Source organism: Limulus polyphemus, unplaced genomic scaffold, assembly GCF_000517525.1.
Source record: "Limulus polyphemus unplaced genomic scaffold, Limulus_polyphemus-2.1.2 Scaffold884, whole genome shotgun sequence".
In the NCBI taxonomy this organism is placed as follows: domain Eukaryota; kingdom Metazoa; phylum Arthropoda; class Merostomata; order Xiphosura; family Limulidae; genus Limulus; species Limulus polyphemus.
In genome coordinates this window covers 90,168-106,749 of record NW_013666494.1, presented here as the reverse complement: position 1 = coordinate 106,749, position 16,582 = coordinate 90,168, and the positions used below count along the sequence as shown (strand labels likewise).

At 32.2% G+C, this 16,582-nt stretch overlaps 1 protein-coding gene across 1 annotated transcript in view; it reads right to left on the bottom strand.

The window, feature by feature from the left end:
• Positions 1–10,064: 10,064 nt before the first annotated feature.
• Positions 10,065–16,582, bottom strand: part of LOC111086152 — a 44,825-nt gene continuing 38,307 nt past the window's right edge. Inside the window, exons 6-7 of the mRNA XM_022387842.1 lie at positions 12,033–12,139; positions 10,065–10,662 (exon numbers count right to left, since the gene is read on the bottom strand). Of these exons, the coding sequence (XP_022243550.1) occupies positions 10,531–10,662; positions 12,033–12,139 (239 nt within the window). The 3' untranslated portion in view covers positions 10,065–10,530. The remainder of the gene's footprint in view (positions 10,663–12,032; positions 12,140–16,582) is intronic.

Sequence of the window (16,582 nt, the reverse complement as noted above, 5' to 3'; positions counted from 1 at the left end):
AACCTGGGGTGAAGTTGGAAAGCGTGGGTTCTGGAAATCACCCCAAACGTTGGTCCAGTGCTCCGGGGTACGTGTACCGTCCAGGAGGAAGAAGAAACAAATAATAAGAAAAAATACTTAGAAGTTCAGTTATCTCTCAATTATATAGAGTAAACACAAACGAAAATGCGTACACAAAACGATAGTCACTTCTACTGGACTATAAATATCTCAATAGATTTCTTTCTTTCAGGAAAGACTTCTGTCAAACTAAACAACGATTATTTTAAAGGTCTTTACTGGTCAATCTGCAGGTAGAAACTAAACCAAGTAAGCATTTCTAAATTCAAAAGATAAATGTGGTTTCTTTATCCAGTCAACAGCGTAACCTCATGACCTTTGTTCTCTCACAGCAGTGGTTGCCTTTTACATTTAGCGACATCAACTCGGCCAGCAAAGTTACCAATCATTTCGGCTCAGAAGTTAGATGTTACTGCAATATTATCTCAGGCAAAATAAACATAATGTACAATAGAGAACATAGAAACAAAGCAATATCAACGACTTTTTAGACCACGTGTTTATGTTAAAATTGCAATGAAAAACATTAAACAAAAAGTGTCTTAAAATTTCTACACAACTAAAGCAAGTAGAAAACTTGTTTTGCCTGCATCTCAGAATATTATACACAAAGATAAATAAATCATTAAGAAAATGATGTTTATCACTAATTTATTTACTACGAAGAATTACCTAACTTGTAAATTTTAATTACTTCATTACATCAGATATAAATATTTTACAAGCTCTTCCACACAACATCCAGTTTTAAAACGTTATTTACCATTACCTTTTATTTAATCACAGGTTAAGAGTTCTTGTGGGACTGTTTTATTCCTGGTTAAGTATTATTATTATAAGCATGCCAAAAGTAATAATCCATCAAAATGTGTTAACAAGACTAGTCAAAACCATCAACAATAATCTGCAAGTAGTTTACCAAATGTACTAAATATGTCTTTTATTATTGACTCTTCAGATTGTAATAAGATGAAAATAAAAATAATATCCTTTACGATCTAATTGTGACTCTCAAAAAATAGATGATAAGAGACAAAAAGGGCTCGACACAGGTGGTATAAGAACATGAATACTACAACATGAAGATTGCTGCATCCATGTCTTTAACAAGTGGAGGTGGCATAGGACCTGAAACCTGCGAGAACTTGAAACATCAGGTACAAAACAAGAGAACTTTTGGAGATACGTTCTTCATTTTCTAGTATAAAAGACTGTAACTTTGGCCAGGTATTCTCAACTTTTAGTAACATGGGAAAAACTAGAGAAATGGGCTGAACAATGACATTTTTTTCTTAGAGAGATTTTTAAACGAATTCAATTCCTTGATGAATTGAATTACTAACATGTCAAACAGAAAGTCTAAGTATCGGTTTTACTATTCCAAACTAATTGATACAGATTATTTCAAAAACCTTGGAAATTGAGCATTCGATGATATTCAAACTTTATAAGTTTATTCCATCATTATGAATATGACATAAAGTTTATCCACTACGTTTCATTATTCAATTACATTGTTTAAATCACAAGGGATGAATCTGACAGTTAATTTGCTGAAGTTAACACAAAGCTACAAGATGGTTGATTGCACTAGCCGTATATAATTGTGAAGTGATAAACCAGAGGAAAGATAGCTAGTCAACATCACTCAATGCCAACTCTTGTCAGAATGAATACAGTACTTCCTCATTATAACGCCATTAGTTATAAAACTTTCTTGTTTATAACGCTGTGGTATCTTGGCTCCCAAAAATTTAGTATCAGCTGCTGTTTAGCTCATTGCCACGTGGCTTCAGAGGCTAAAGTCATTATGCTCTGTCACAAAATAAATGAAAAAAGATGTAAGTCCTGAGTGCAAGGCTCATAGGTGTAAATATCAAGTTCATATGTGAACTTGATATTGAGAATTAAGGTAATAAAGGAATTTGGAAATGACATGATTGTCGAAACAGCAAGAAAGTTTCATTGATATAGCGTTTGTAAAGGACAGGTTTAAAGCCATATGGAAAGATTTCTAGCCACTTGTATTCATGGTAGCATAGAAAACTAATGGCTATCGTTGGACCCAGCGGGGATTCTACCTATCTGGTCAAAAGTGACGCCATTAATTAAAGAGGAAATGGTTTAACTTTGTGGAGAAGGCAAGAAGTTTCAAGAATTATTTATGGGTGATACCAAGATACTTCTCAGTGTTAGAAGGAAATAGAGATGTTATGTCATTAACTGTAGCAGGTTTATAGTATCGTTATTCAGACTGTCAGGGAACTAGGCTTACTTATATAGTAAGTACAAATATTTACTGTGTGTTGAGTTAAGGATTCTTCTACAGTAGGTGTCTGCGACTTGTTGGCAATAAATTCAAAATAAACGAACAACACGCATACCACTTATATATATTTATATTCGAACTAGTTAAACGTATGTACAACAAATTCTTTACACTATAGAGATCATAGGCATATCATAAACACTAAATTACCTTCTTCTTGTCAAAAGTACACTTAAGTCTGTACAATTCCTTTAGAATTTCAGTTGGCAAGCTGAACTATCTTTCTCTAGCTCTATCGCACTAGTATTCCGTGTATAATTCACTTACAATTATAGCTTGAGTTACCGCAGTCGTGTACTACTCTTCCAGTAATCGTCTGTTTATTTTGTCAAAGTGCACTCAGGCTGGTTTAATTACTTTAGAACTCGCTTTGACGGAATAAACTATACTTCTTTTCTCTTTTAAAACTGTTAGTTTTACTTTAACATATTAATGGTTACGCTTATATTAACCGTTAGGCCTTTCGTTCGTAAGGCAATTAATTTTATGTTTATCTTTTACTTCCCGTGACTTTACTTTCTCGTCTGCTGTTCCCGCTCGTCTGACACTATTTATATATTTATTACTTAATCGTCTGCTACTCGCCTTTTAGAAATCTCTATATCCTCGACATCAGTAAATTTCACAGTTAACTTCAACATCAATGAATTAGAATTTCCGATAATTGTCTGCTTTTAATTCTCGTATTATGGAAAAAATAAACAATCATGAAATATTCACTCACAAAATAAATTACTTAATAATATATTTACCAAAAAGTCTTTCATATCATGACACAGACTTTTAAGTAAATAAGTGAACATGAATATGCTTTGCTTTTGAAATATCGGGAAGTTTGTATTCATATTTTATCTTATATTATTGTATCTTTTTATATCTATTTTCCCTAATGTAAGTAAGCAGTTATTTTATTTAATTGATTGCTTTAGTAGTCTGTTGAATCCATACTTGTTCAGCATGAGTGCCTTCTTGACTACAGTTATAATTATCTCCCACCTATATCGCTCTTGGCTGCACATGGCTTTCAATGGAGGCGATATAATGAGGAAGTACTGTATTGAGATTTGACAATCACTCTTATAACTCACCAATGACCCCAAAATGCAGAGCACAATTTTCAGTAAAGGATCCTCTAATCTAGAGTCCATTACACCAACCACTGGGCCATGCTCGATTATACAATGACAGAGGAAAGTGAAGTTGGTCAATAATTTTCTTGGTTTTTATGAAATAAAAAAAATTTGGTATTGAAATTGGGAATCTATTGACAAAAAAGTACAAGTCTTCAGCAAAATGCCATGACCAAGAATGACAATGATACTACCATGAGTGGAACATACTCTGGTGTAGATAAAAGAAACCAAATGCAGTGCCAATATTTTGCTGCACGTAACCTGAGCCTTGTTACCAGTTCAGCTTTTAGCTGACTCTAATTCGATCCCTTAAGGAGGTGACCCCCTGACAAAAACATTTTTTCACAGTGCTTTTCGGACAAAGCATAAACTTACAAGTAAATAAAAAATCACCATAAACAAGCAAAATCCCCCCAGGAGCTGCTCATCTTATTTCCTTAATGAGTATGAAATGAAGCTATGAGGACAACATGAAGCCTTAACTAAAATAATCTTTGAAAATGATAGATAAGAATAATAAATGTGAAGGAACAATGTGATGACACAAAAAAACTGGAGAAATATTCCATTATTATTTTTAAATATTCGTTACATCTTTTCGGATTGCTATATTTTTGGATGCTGTAGAATTGGAGTTATGTTAGCGGACAGTAAATACATTATTTTGTTTTATAGGTGTATAAAGAGGATCTACTATATGTTCACCACCCCGTTAGTTAAGAAGTAAAATTGTGTTGTTTTTTCACAGTTCCCCAGTAGGCTTGTTTGTTTAGTTTGAATTTTGCACAGATGTATGAGGAGTAGAGGGGGGGGGGATATTTTAATAGTAATTTAATCTTTTTCAAAGCAGGCCTATTCCGCTATGGTCTAGCCTACTTAGGAGTCTCGGACCACGTGACTTTTACATGTTTAGCATTTTCTTTCACGCAAGCAACATGTTACAATTACGACATTGTATATGGATGCCGGGACATTTACTAATCAATATTATTATAAAGACCTTACCATTTTAACCATAATCAAGATATTCAGAAATAGTATTTACATTATAGTCACTAAATAAAAGGCTGAGAAATGACAACTGATATTTTAACACAAAATATTCTTGTTTGATAATGTTATGCAGTTTATATTTTAATATTTTCTTTAATATCAATTAAAATTTTGAGTATCAAGGCTTTAGGGGCCTATATCAGGACTGACCAAACATTATTCAATTTCAGAGTACCTGTATATATATATATATATATACATTTTTTGAAAGTTTTTGTGGGACCTCAGTCAGTTAAGGCCTTTTAGGGACAACAAGACCTCAAACTCTGTTATTTCTACTCCTGAGCACAGACCTCTGACCAACCTACTCATGTACATCTCTTTCTATACAATGAGTTAATGTCAAAACATTTGTAATTTTTGTCTTTAATTACTTTATTGTCCATAAATATATATACTCATTTGTGAAAATAGATGACCTTCCTCTTCTCTCACCAATTTGAACAACCATAACAAATGTAGCTTTCAAGCATTTTTTACAGATGACTAATTGTTAGCAGTGGAGCAGAAATCTCTTTTGACACTTTCCTCCTTTGGTAATGTTAAGGTAATCCCCTTCTTATCACAGGGTAATGTGGCAAGAGCTCTGGTGATAAACATAACTCTATGGTGACTAACTTTTGTTTTCTTTAAGGGGCAAACTAGGCTGTGAAGATTAAAATCCTGCTCATCCGACTCTCTTAGAGGAATAAAAATATTGTTTTTAATTAATGAGTTGAGTTATTCTTGTTGGCAGATGAAAATTAGCAAACATTGTTCATTGTACCACAACTTATTCACCAAATATTCTATTGATTGTAGTATTTTGTCTTCATATGTTGCATGACTTTCTGCATCTAAACATGGTCTTTCTTCAGTCTGCTCATGAGTATCATTTTCGATCTTTCTTAAAATCTTCTAATCTCCTTATTTTGGCAATATTTTCTGTAATTTGGTAAGCTCCAAATCTTTGTTGTTTCTTTTGTTTTTTTAAGATTTATTTGTTCTTTCTGATATCTCCATTTTAAAATATCAATTTTAATTTAAGTCACTAACTTAAAAACAAAACACAACTTTGTTCTAAATAAATCTTCTACTTAACTTCTTAATACAAGTATAACTAATATTTCTGTAACTGGGTATATTTTACTAGCATGCTATTGTAGCACTACAAGAAATAACGTTTAGAAAACCCCTGAATTACAGAGTATATGCATTTTTTTTTCTTACTTTGAAATTTCTTTCTAAAAAAAATTTTGTCATTCTTTGATTACTTTTTATAGGTATGATGTTAATGGCTCATTATTTTATTGGAACACCAACTATTTTAATGGATTTATTACTTAAAACTTGATATTTTTTATTTTTAACCAATTTGTAATGCGTTACCAAACAATAGATATCACATTATTACTTCTTTATCCCAAGGCCAATCATATAGCCCCAGTTATCCAGAGTAGTAATAAACAACTACACAGTAAGAGTCCAAGGCCTCACATAATCTTATCACCCAAACCTTGACCCATAATGTCCCAATAGAAATTATTGAGGTATACCCAATTTATCTATTTTATGGAGTAGTATTTCTTAAGTAATAAGAAAATTGAAAAACTTCACGAAAACCCAATAAAAACATATGAATTATGGTCACTAACTTCTAATTTAGATATTTTTACAAGTTGCCAAGGCCTCCGAAATGTCTATGTTAAACTGAGTATATGCATAATCTAAAACGTAAAAAAGGTGGAATTCAAGCCAGTCCTCTTGAGCATTGGAAGTATTACATACATACTTAAGACAACAATATCTGGTCATAGTTTTGTTGCTAAGCAACTTGGATGAATGGAGCATTACCAAAAGACAACTGGCTTTTATATATATATAAAACATATATATATATAAGATTCCAAGTATGTGCAGATTTCACACAACACGTAGTCAAGAAAGTTGATAAGTTTTTTTTCAAGCTGCTATTATTCCTTTGTCATTTTATAGAAGCCACACCTCTTCTGCCCGACGAGAAATGGTTGTAATGCTGCAAGAATATAGACAGCAGTGTTCTTCAATGGTAGATGTGGTAGTTTTCTCCAGGTTACAGCATCACCTGCGCTAATGAGAATAAGCAATCATATGAGTAGTGCTAGTCACTCTAGGTAAATTCCACATTGATTGTGAAGTAGGGAATACTAAGTCTCAAGTCTGGTAGAAGATCTTAGCCTGACCAGTTGGAGAGAACAGTTTTAATCTAGTACAAGCAACAGTCCCTCATCCAAAGCAAGTACACACGGTGTTTGGGTTATAATAAATATCGTGCTTTTACATTGTGTCCAGTCTCTTTATTTCATTCATATGAACTCAAGGTTATTTCATAATAAGTATCTTTTAGAATCTCCTGTTATTTTGCAGGTTTATCCCATAACTTTAAGGCAAGACTCTTCAACATTTTTTTAAGGATGTCAGATTGGAAAGCAAGCAGGCAAGCCCAAAGTATTTTACTATGCACATTTTGAAGCAACATAATAAATTTATAATATTTGTATACTGAACAAATTTCAGCAAATAATAGTACTTCAATGACAGAACTGTGTAACATTTAAAGAGGAAGTATCATTACAAACATTTCTAAATTTTTATAGGACGGTGCACAGAGTATTTTTTAAGATAAAATTATTATATCTTTCAATACCATTAAGTGCTTGTTTTAAGATTTTGTATCTCATTATTGCAAATTGATTTATGATCTATTTTTATAACTTTTTGGTCATTGTCAATGGGCCACTTAGTTATCTGTCCCACTACTTGAAGAGCCCTATTATAAGGAAAATGTGTTTCATCTGAAAATACTAGAGTATTTTAGTTAATACAATGACCAGAGGATACTGAAAGAACTTTAAAGTGCTTTTTATTTATAATGGTGTTGAATGTAACAAGATGATAGGAAGCTGCAAATTGAAATAAAGTATAATGTCTGTATATATATATAAAAAATTATGCACTAATAGATAAAACCTTTTCTGTTGGACATTACTCTGCCCCTAAAAAAATACAATTATTATTGTTTGTTGTTAATATAAAATAGAAATTGTTGCCAGCATCAAAAAGAATTTTATAATTGTGGTTAATCACTTTTATGCTACTGAACACAACATGTAATATATATATATATATATATATTTAGTGATAGCACAATTGACCTAAAACACAGATACACACCAGTAATTTCAAAATGTCTATACTTTGCGAGGTGATAAAATCTGACACGTAAATGTTGTAAACAAAGTATAAAATAGGGAGTTTCAGGTAAGATAATAGTAATATACTAATACCTTGATTAATGCAAACTTGACAGAATTCAATTGGTTCTGAAGACATTTAGAAAAAAAATAATATAATTTCTCTCTCTCCTCTAGCCAATCAGTGTGCATTGACATCAGCAGCCAATCAGCATTTACTAGGTCAGTTATTTAGCTTCCCTCTGCTATATTGTGCTAATGTGTGCATTATTTATAATTTTTTGGCAGAAAAAGTTAGTTTAAAGTGATAATAATATGCCAACCATTAGAGCAATTTTATAAAATGCTGAGAAGACAAAAGCATGTTTAATCCAGCACTTTGTTAACTGCTACAAAATAACATGTTCATGAAGCAGTTTGATGAAAGAGATGGAAAACTATTAGTGCACTGGATTGATGATCAAGCCCAGCATCATATACCAATGAGTCAATCCATCATTAAGCACAAGGCAAAAAGCATTTATGAACACTTAAAAGAAGAGGAAGGCAAGGCAGTGAGTCAATGCTGGTTTTACAACTTTAAAAGGCAGTGCAATCTTCACAGCATATGCATTAGTTGTGAATCTGCTAGCAGTGATGCCGAGGCAGGACGAAAATTTTCTGAGTACTTGAAGCAAGTTATTTAAAATGGTGACTTTCCTCTGAAGAGAAGCAGGCTTTAAGGCTGCCAAGGATTGCCTTATGCTTCTGTTTTAGCAGGAATGCTTGAGGTGATTTGAAGTTGAAACCACCACTTGTTTATCACTCTGAAACACCTAGAGTTATAAATTGGTTTCTCTAAGGTGCATTTACCGGTGATATGGAGGTCAAATAGGAAGGCCTGGGTGATGCAGGACGTTTTTGGTTTATAAACCATTTTTGCCACAGTGTCAAATCCCATCGTGGGGATAAAGTATTTGAAACAAAGGCATTGTTACTTCTTGACAATGCTCCCAGTCACCCACAGAACCTTGCAAACCTCCTGACTCTACTACCTGTTGATATTGTCTTCCTTCCTAAAGCTTCAGCCATTGGACCAAGGCGTTATTGCTATATTTAAAGCATACTATCTGAGGCTATTAATGTAGAAGATAAACATTCAAGTAGGGAATTGTGGAAATCATATAACATCATATTGGCAACTGAAAACATCAAAGAGGTATGGAAGGAAGTTACAGTCAATTTTATGAGTGGTGTTTGGTAGAAGGTATGGCCTGAGGTCATAATTGATTACAATAGTTTTGCTGAAGAGGAAATGGCAGTGATAACCAGAGAAATTGCCAAGGCGGCCAACCAAGTAGGACTGCATGAAGTTGATGAGGAGAATGTGGAGGAATTACTTGACTATCACAGGGAGGGTTTAACAAATGAAGAGTTGCAAGAAATGGTTGAACAACAAGCCAGAGAAGAGGGCACAGAAGCTAAACCAGAGAGGATTCTTAAATATTTTTTTTTACCAGAGACTCATGACAAATTTACAGAGTTGCTGAATGTCCTCTCTGAGAATGATCCAGATTTTGAGCACACCTGCAACATAAAGCAGGCTGTTCTTGGTTCCCTATCCTGCTATAAAGAACTCCTTCATCAGCAAGAGTGAAAGGCATGCAAGACAACACTTATAGACTTGTTCAAGAAGAAATCTACCTCTACAGCTTCAAAGGACAATGAACAACAGCCAGGTTGATCATCCAATCCCTCTCTGTAGTCCCCATTGTTTTATGCCTTTAATACAGCTGTGAATATGACAAAAAAAAAAGCTGAAACAAAGAAAACTTTCATTTGAAGCTCTTATACTTGCAAAATGTGTTTGTGTTTGTTATAGTGGTTACATATTTATTAAAATCATAAGATCATGGTAACAAAAATAGACATAAAATTACCTTAAACATTTTGAGAATTTTGAAACAGTAAACAAGAATGATTTTAAAGGCATAAAAGAAATAAAGACAATAATATATGACAAGATAGTTTTGTAGTAATTTTATGACATATAATATTTAAAATTGAAAAATATCACCCACAAATGGTTTAAATTTTGTAGCCAATACTTTGAACACTGTCACAGACTTAAACATGGACTTTATCTTCCAAATTATATGTCACTACTAGTTACAACATTTTGCTAAACTTAAAAATAACAAACACTAATTAAAACTTTTGTCCACATAAATATGTTTTATTAAAATCAATAATTTCAATTGGCATATTTTGCTTTAAATAGATCTGATTTAGTCTGGAAAACACAATACAGTATATTTGGAAAGTTTGAGAAAGAAACTTTCATTAACATAACAATTATATTAAACAAACTAATTCCCAGTTTAAGTCACAATCAATGAAAACCAGTGTGTATCACAGAAAAACACTTAACTGTGATATTGTCTTGCTTATATTTACTTAACATGTTATATATTTCCTCCCTGTAATGAGGATACCAGTCTAAGATACATTTTACTCATCAGTGTATCTTTCAATTTTATATTAACAAAAATGTCACACAATTTAGCCATTTGTAACAAAATACCAGAACTCCTAGCCATAGTCCATAAGAGACCTTCTTAAAAATATGTGGTGAGAATATATATGTAAACCAGATTTGTATTTGGAAAAAAAAAACAAAAACAAAACAACATCACACTGCATGTCTACATATTCAAGAAGCTCTCACATATGCTACATTTTTAAGTTTCCTTAGCTGCTGACATTAGGCTGGCCTGGTCTTTCCTAAGGTATTGGTTCTTTCTAGACTGACCAACTCCAAGATGGATTTTTCCATCAGCCTACAGTTTTCACTGGAAATATCCAACAGGAAACTTGACTGATCTCCAGCATGCTGCTATAAGTTGAGAAATAGGAAATTTGTTTCATAGTATTTCTTATAGTTTTACTATTTTTTAGACAGCTTTTCTGTTTCTAATATTTTCTCCTATCTAAACATTTTTCTAATAATTTATTTATATAAATGAATTATACAAATCATTTCTATTTTCTACATGGTATTGTACAAGTGAATAAAATACAGCTGATAATATTTGGGGATAAACATAGGGTAAAATCTTTTAAGAATGAGTAGCTATGATTATTCAAAATGAAATTAATCTTTATTATTTCTCATAAGCCAAATGTCTTAAGACTGTAGATTTCTTATTCTCATATATGCCAATTTGTTTTATTATGCTTTCTTTCTGTTCTCACACCTGGAAACAATACCTCAGAATAAGTCACACAAAGAATGCCAACAGTGCTGTAAGATATAAATAAACACTGTCTTTTCTCAAACGTTTTTCCCAAGAAAATTTTTGGGTAAAGCTATAAGGGTTGTGAGTTCCATTACAGTTTCCAGTTTGTTGAGGGCAGATTTCATATCCTTGACAAGAAATAGCTTACCTTTAACTCCTGCTCACTATAACATGGTGTATTGGTAGTTCAAAATTTCAGTTATAACGACACTTCAACGAACATCTTAACATATCCAGTATATTTCTATGCACATACAACCTGTAATGATCCATTTTTTTTGTCTAATGACTTTCAATTTCTCTTCAACTTGTAATGAGCAGGAATTGAGGAAAAAGGAAGCTATTCTCCTCAAGGATCTAAAAATCTTCCCTCAGCAACAAAAAATGTAAAGGAATTTCTTCTTTGCACTAACTTTTCCTGGAGCAAAAAGTTAAAGATAACTGTAAAATTGGGAAAAGAATAAAATCACTTTAGAAAGTAGAGAAGTTACAATGATGTACCTAATAATTACACAACCTACTTTTATCAACTCCATGAAGAATGCCACTTTATTAAATAAACAGGAAATAAATGGAACAAAATTACTAAAAGGACTCGTATAGAATTTTGTTGTTGACACACTATTATACATTCTTATGTATTTTAACTTATAAGTTCTTAGAATTAATATCTAGTGGAACTGCACTTTACAATATTTAACAATGAAAAAACTGTTATACATGGTATTCAAACCTGGATGAGGGTGTTCTTCAAGTTTGGTTATTAGGAATCCTTTTGCAGGGAATGATCAAAGATGAAACACGCCTGTTTGACAGGGTTCATCTCCAATGGTTAACCTGGTCGCGTCAGAGTTATGTCAGTTTGAAAATTTACAGTAAATTTTATCATTTAAAGAAAACAGTAACATTATTACAAGTTCTTTCTAACAGTAAAAAAAAAGAACCCAACCAAATGAGTTATTCTTACATTCATCAAGATTGGTTTCCCAGCATCTGAAGGAGCTTGTGAGGGGCTTGCACAGAGGGAATCTTCTGAAGCTAAGTGATCTGCCCACTGGATTGTCTTACTTGTTCCTGCAGAGAAATCAACTGTCTTTTATAATGAAAACAAATCTTTTCTATCTCGGTAAGTCAAAATCACATTTTATTACAAGAAACAGATAGCAGCAAACTTATTTTAGGTTTCAATATGCCAACTCAGAATAAATCTAATACAAGTTAAAGAATTATATTACTAAACTTTACCATTTCAAATAAGTTATAACTATAGAGTTATTATTTATTGCTACAATAAAAAAAAAGTATTTTAATCTCACCTAAGAGTAACACAATCTATGAATTCAATCTTAACACTATACTAGTAATAAAAATGTGCTAACAAGATGTTTCTTGTACAGTACAGGAATGAAGAGAGGCAATTGACAGTTTCAATGTTGCCACAATTATTATGGTGTGAACACCTTTTATAGATGTTCTCTGTACAGTACAGGAATGTAGCGAGGTAAGTGACAGTTTCAATGTTGCCACAATAATTATGGTGTGAACACTTTTACAGATGTGCCAACAAGACGTTCTCTGTACAGTACAGAAATGTAGCGAGGCAAGTGACAGTTTCAATGTTGCCACAATAATTATGGTGTGAACACATTTTATAGATGTGCCAACAAGATGTTCTCTGTACAGTAGAGGAATGTAGCAAGGTAAGTGACAGCTTCAATGTTGCCACAATAATTATGGTGTGAACACCTTTTATAGATGTGTCAACAATACGTTCTCTGTACAGTAGAGAAATGAAGCAAGACAAGTGACAGTTTCAATGTTGCCACAATAATTATGGTGTGAACACTTTTACAGATGTGCCAACAAGATGTTCTCTGTACAGTACAGGAATGTAGCAAGGTAAGTGACAGCTTCAATGTTGCCACAATAATTATGGTGTGAACACTTTTTATAGATGTGCCAACAATACATTCTCTGTACAGTACAGAAATGTAGTGAGACAAGTGACAGCTTCAATGTTGCCACAATAATTATGGTGTGAACACTTTTTATAGATGTGCCAACAATACATTCTCTGTACAGTACAGAAATGTAGTGAGACAAGTGACAGCTTCAATGTTGCCACAATAATTATGGTGTGAACACCTTTTCTAAGCCAGTGAACTATGATCATGGTTAATCATACTTGTCATAAGACATTAGCATTAATCCTATTATATTTTTAGCATATAACAGTATTTCAACGTCGTGTTATACTAATGTCTTATAAAAAGCATATGTATATTCTTCAATGAAAACTTAATTGAAATTCTAGTGAAACTGGTAAATTAAAGAGAATTAGATATTATCAGTGAACTCTATTGATTTCTGTTATGTTCAGAATATGAACATAATGTATATATTTTGTTATACTTTTTTAGAGAAATGAAAACAACAACCATGGAGTTTTAATAAATAAGAAAATAAAGAGTATGTTTTGCTTTGTTTACCTGATCAGTTCCAGCTATTATAACAAATGATGACCCTACTGGTTGAGTAAAGTACAATAAAATACTAACACTGCTTTGCAACAATTGGTTCATGCCTCAATGTATCTGTATCACTCAAATTTCTGCTATAAGTTAACTTCGTGAGCAGTCTCATTGTAAATTACAATGAGCACAAGGCACCAACATGGCCATTACAAAACAACAAACTCTTGGTTGTAATATTACTTTCAAAGATTATTTTGATATCTTAGATAGAAAAAACAATAACAGAAAAAAGTGTTGGGTTAATTCGTATGTTTACAAGTAATCATGATTGATAATTTGAAAAGCATCACTAAAACTAATCACGTTTAAAAGCATTTTCCCATCTATTACTAAAATTGGAAACAAAGAGATGGGTCGTACAATTTTTGAAAAGCCACAACTATACTATGGTATTGATGGTATTAGTTATTGTTAATATCATCATATTTTATCTTTTCATAATTAGTAATAAATATCTTTAAGGATGTACTTATTTCTCTAAATTGCCAGAAGTGTGATAAACATTTGGCTTGGGTAAAGTTTATGTGTGACAGCTAATTCCTAAGTTTCAAGCTAGAGCATACAATAAAAACCTCCCATAAAGCCTATTAAAAAAAAGAAAAAAAAAGTAATATTGAAAATATTACAATCTGACTTTGGATGTTTAGGATTATGTAAAATGATGGTTGATGCATCTAATCTAATGATTGTGGCATAATGCATTTGGTTTGACTATAAAATTGGGATATTCACACAATTTAATCTCTATTTCTGGACTGTCTCTTGATTTGCTCTTGTATGGAAGCACTCTCTCTTCACCTCAGAAGCCAGTTGAAGTCACAGAGCTAGAAGATCAGCCAGTGTGGCAACATTATACTGTAATTGTGAATAAAGAGTTTTATTTGTTCACTTGTTACAGGTTAGATAACTGTTAATTTCAACCTTCCATAACTAGTTTATTATACATCTGTATCGTATAGAAGTTTGAACCAGTGTTTACCTTCTTATTCCATAGAGTGACACAGATAATGCCAACTAGTAGGTAATAGCTAAGGGGGGTGGGGGCTATCTCCCCTACACGTGATTTGGAAGAGTCACTGATGTAGGTAATTAAAGAACAATAGGATACTGCATTAGTATCCTCATTGGCTTTAAAGTGTTGTATAACATCAGAGTTCGAAAAATTCTCCATCAGCTTGTCTGGAGCAAGCAGATTTCATTGGAGGACGTTTATGTTATCAAATGTACATGTCTGCCTGGTCAAGTAAAAATTTTAAAGCTCTATATAATAGATTTCCAGAAGTATAACGTTTTGAATAGAGCAATTGCCATATTGATATTATTTCTAGGTCTTGTGTGTGTGTGTGGGACCGATCATTCGTATAAACAGATAAGTATTTGAAAACAAACTAATGTCAAAAAAAAAGAAGAAGAAAAACACATTTAACAAAAATGTGGAATGTGCTGTTGCTGTTACTTGACATAAAATGGAAAAATTTTCTATTACCACTGGTTCCCGAGTTGCACAGAATACATTTTTTTATAATAAAATTCTAGGGCTAATTTTAATTTCCTACTTCTTATTGTCTTATTTTCCTACTCGTATATCTTGTTAATTGTAGCGTTACCAGATTTAAAGTTTATTCATTTTTTATAGTTATAAACATATTGTGATGTATGCTAGACTTAGTTTTGTATATGTCATTAAGATTTTGATTTTTCAATTTACAGTTTATAATTTGAAGTTTAATCATTTAATTTATTTAATTCAAGTTTCTTAGAATTTAAATTTCTTATGTTTAACACCAAAATAAACCAAAAATAAGACTAAAAATTACTGAATGGCTTGAATCTCTGAAGAGTTGAAACATCTATACATAATTTCAATGATTTGAAGTAAAAGTTTAAGTTAATCTAGCAAAATTACCCATCCCCAGTGACAGAAAACATTTAAGTTAATCTATCAATTTAAATTATTTCTTGAACTTTAAAAAGGTTAATTGTGTTGCATTCTTGGTTTCACTCAGATCCACCCACCGTGAAAAGTAATTATTGAGTATTTCATTAATGCTCAACAATAACACATGATAAATCTACATTTTTATTTTTTACGTTACATCAAATTTTGAAATGTGAATGATAGTATGATTAATTTCTAGCAATTTAGTGTAGAATATCCTTCTTACAAAATAAAATTTGGTACCAACATTATTCATGCCTGTCCTCCTGTTATTTCAAAAGTGAATGTTGAGCTTTGCCTGCATGTATAGCTTTTCAAACAGGAGACAGATGAATGCTCAGACAGACACCATGGTTTGCAATATATATATCACTAGATCACACCATCCCAGTCATGCCAATAGCAATCAAACTAATCATGACACTGATAGTGACAAGTCTTACTCCAAGACTATTATTACTTCTAAATGTTGATACATAATGATGACAAGTTGAAAAGGCTATTTAAAGAAGATTGAAAAAGTGAATATAGATGGGTAAAATATAACATAACATAATATTTTGGGACAACATGGGACCTATTGGTCCATCTCAGCTGTTCCATTCTCAAAACTAGATTAAAGAAATAAAATAAAAAATTTCAACCCAGCCCTTTTATATATACTCATCAAGTTTTTTCTTAAATTCACTTAAAATTACTGCCTCTACAACATATGAAGGCAACCCATTCCAAAGGCCAACCACCCTGTTAGAAAAATAAAACTGTCTTAGCTGAAGATGACTCCTACCTTGCTAAAATTTATATTTGTGTCCCCTAATCCTACTATTTTCATTGTTATGTATATAAAAAAAAAAAATTATACATCAACACTATCAATTCCCTTTACAATTTTAAACACCTCAATGAGATCACCACCTAAATCTTTTTTCAAGAGAAAACAATTTGAGAGATTTCAGCCTCTCGTTGTAAGACAACACCTCCATCCTAGGCACCATTCTAGTATCCCTTCTCTCAACCCTTTCCAACAATTCAATGTCCTTCCTA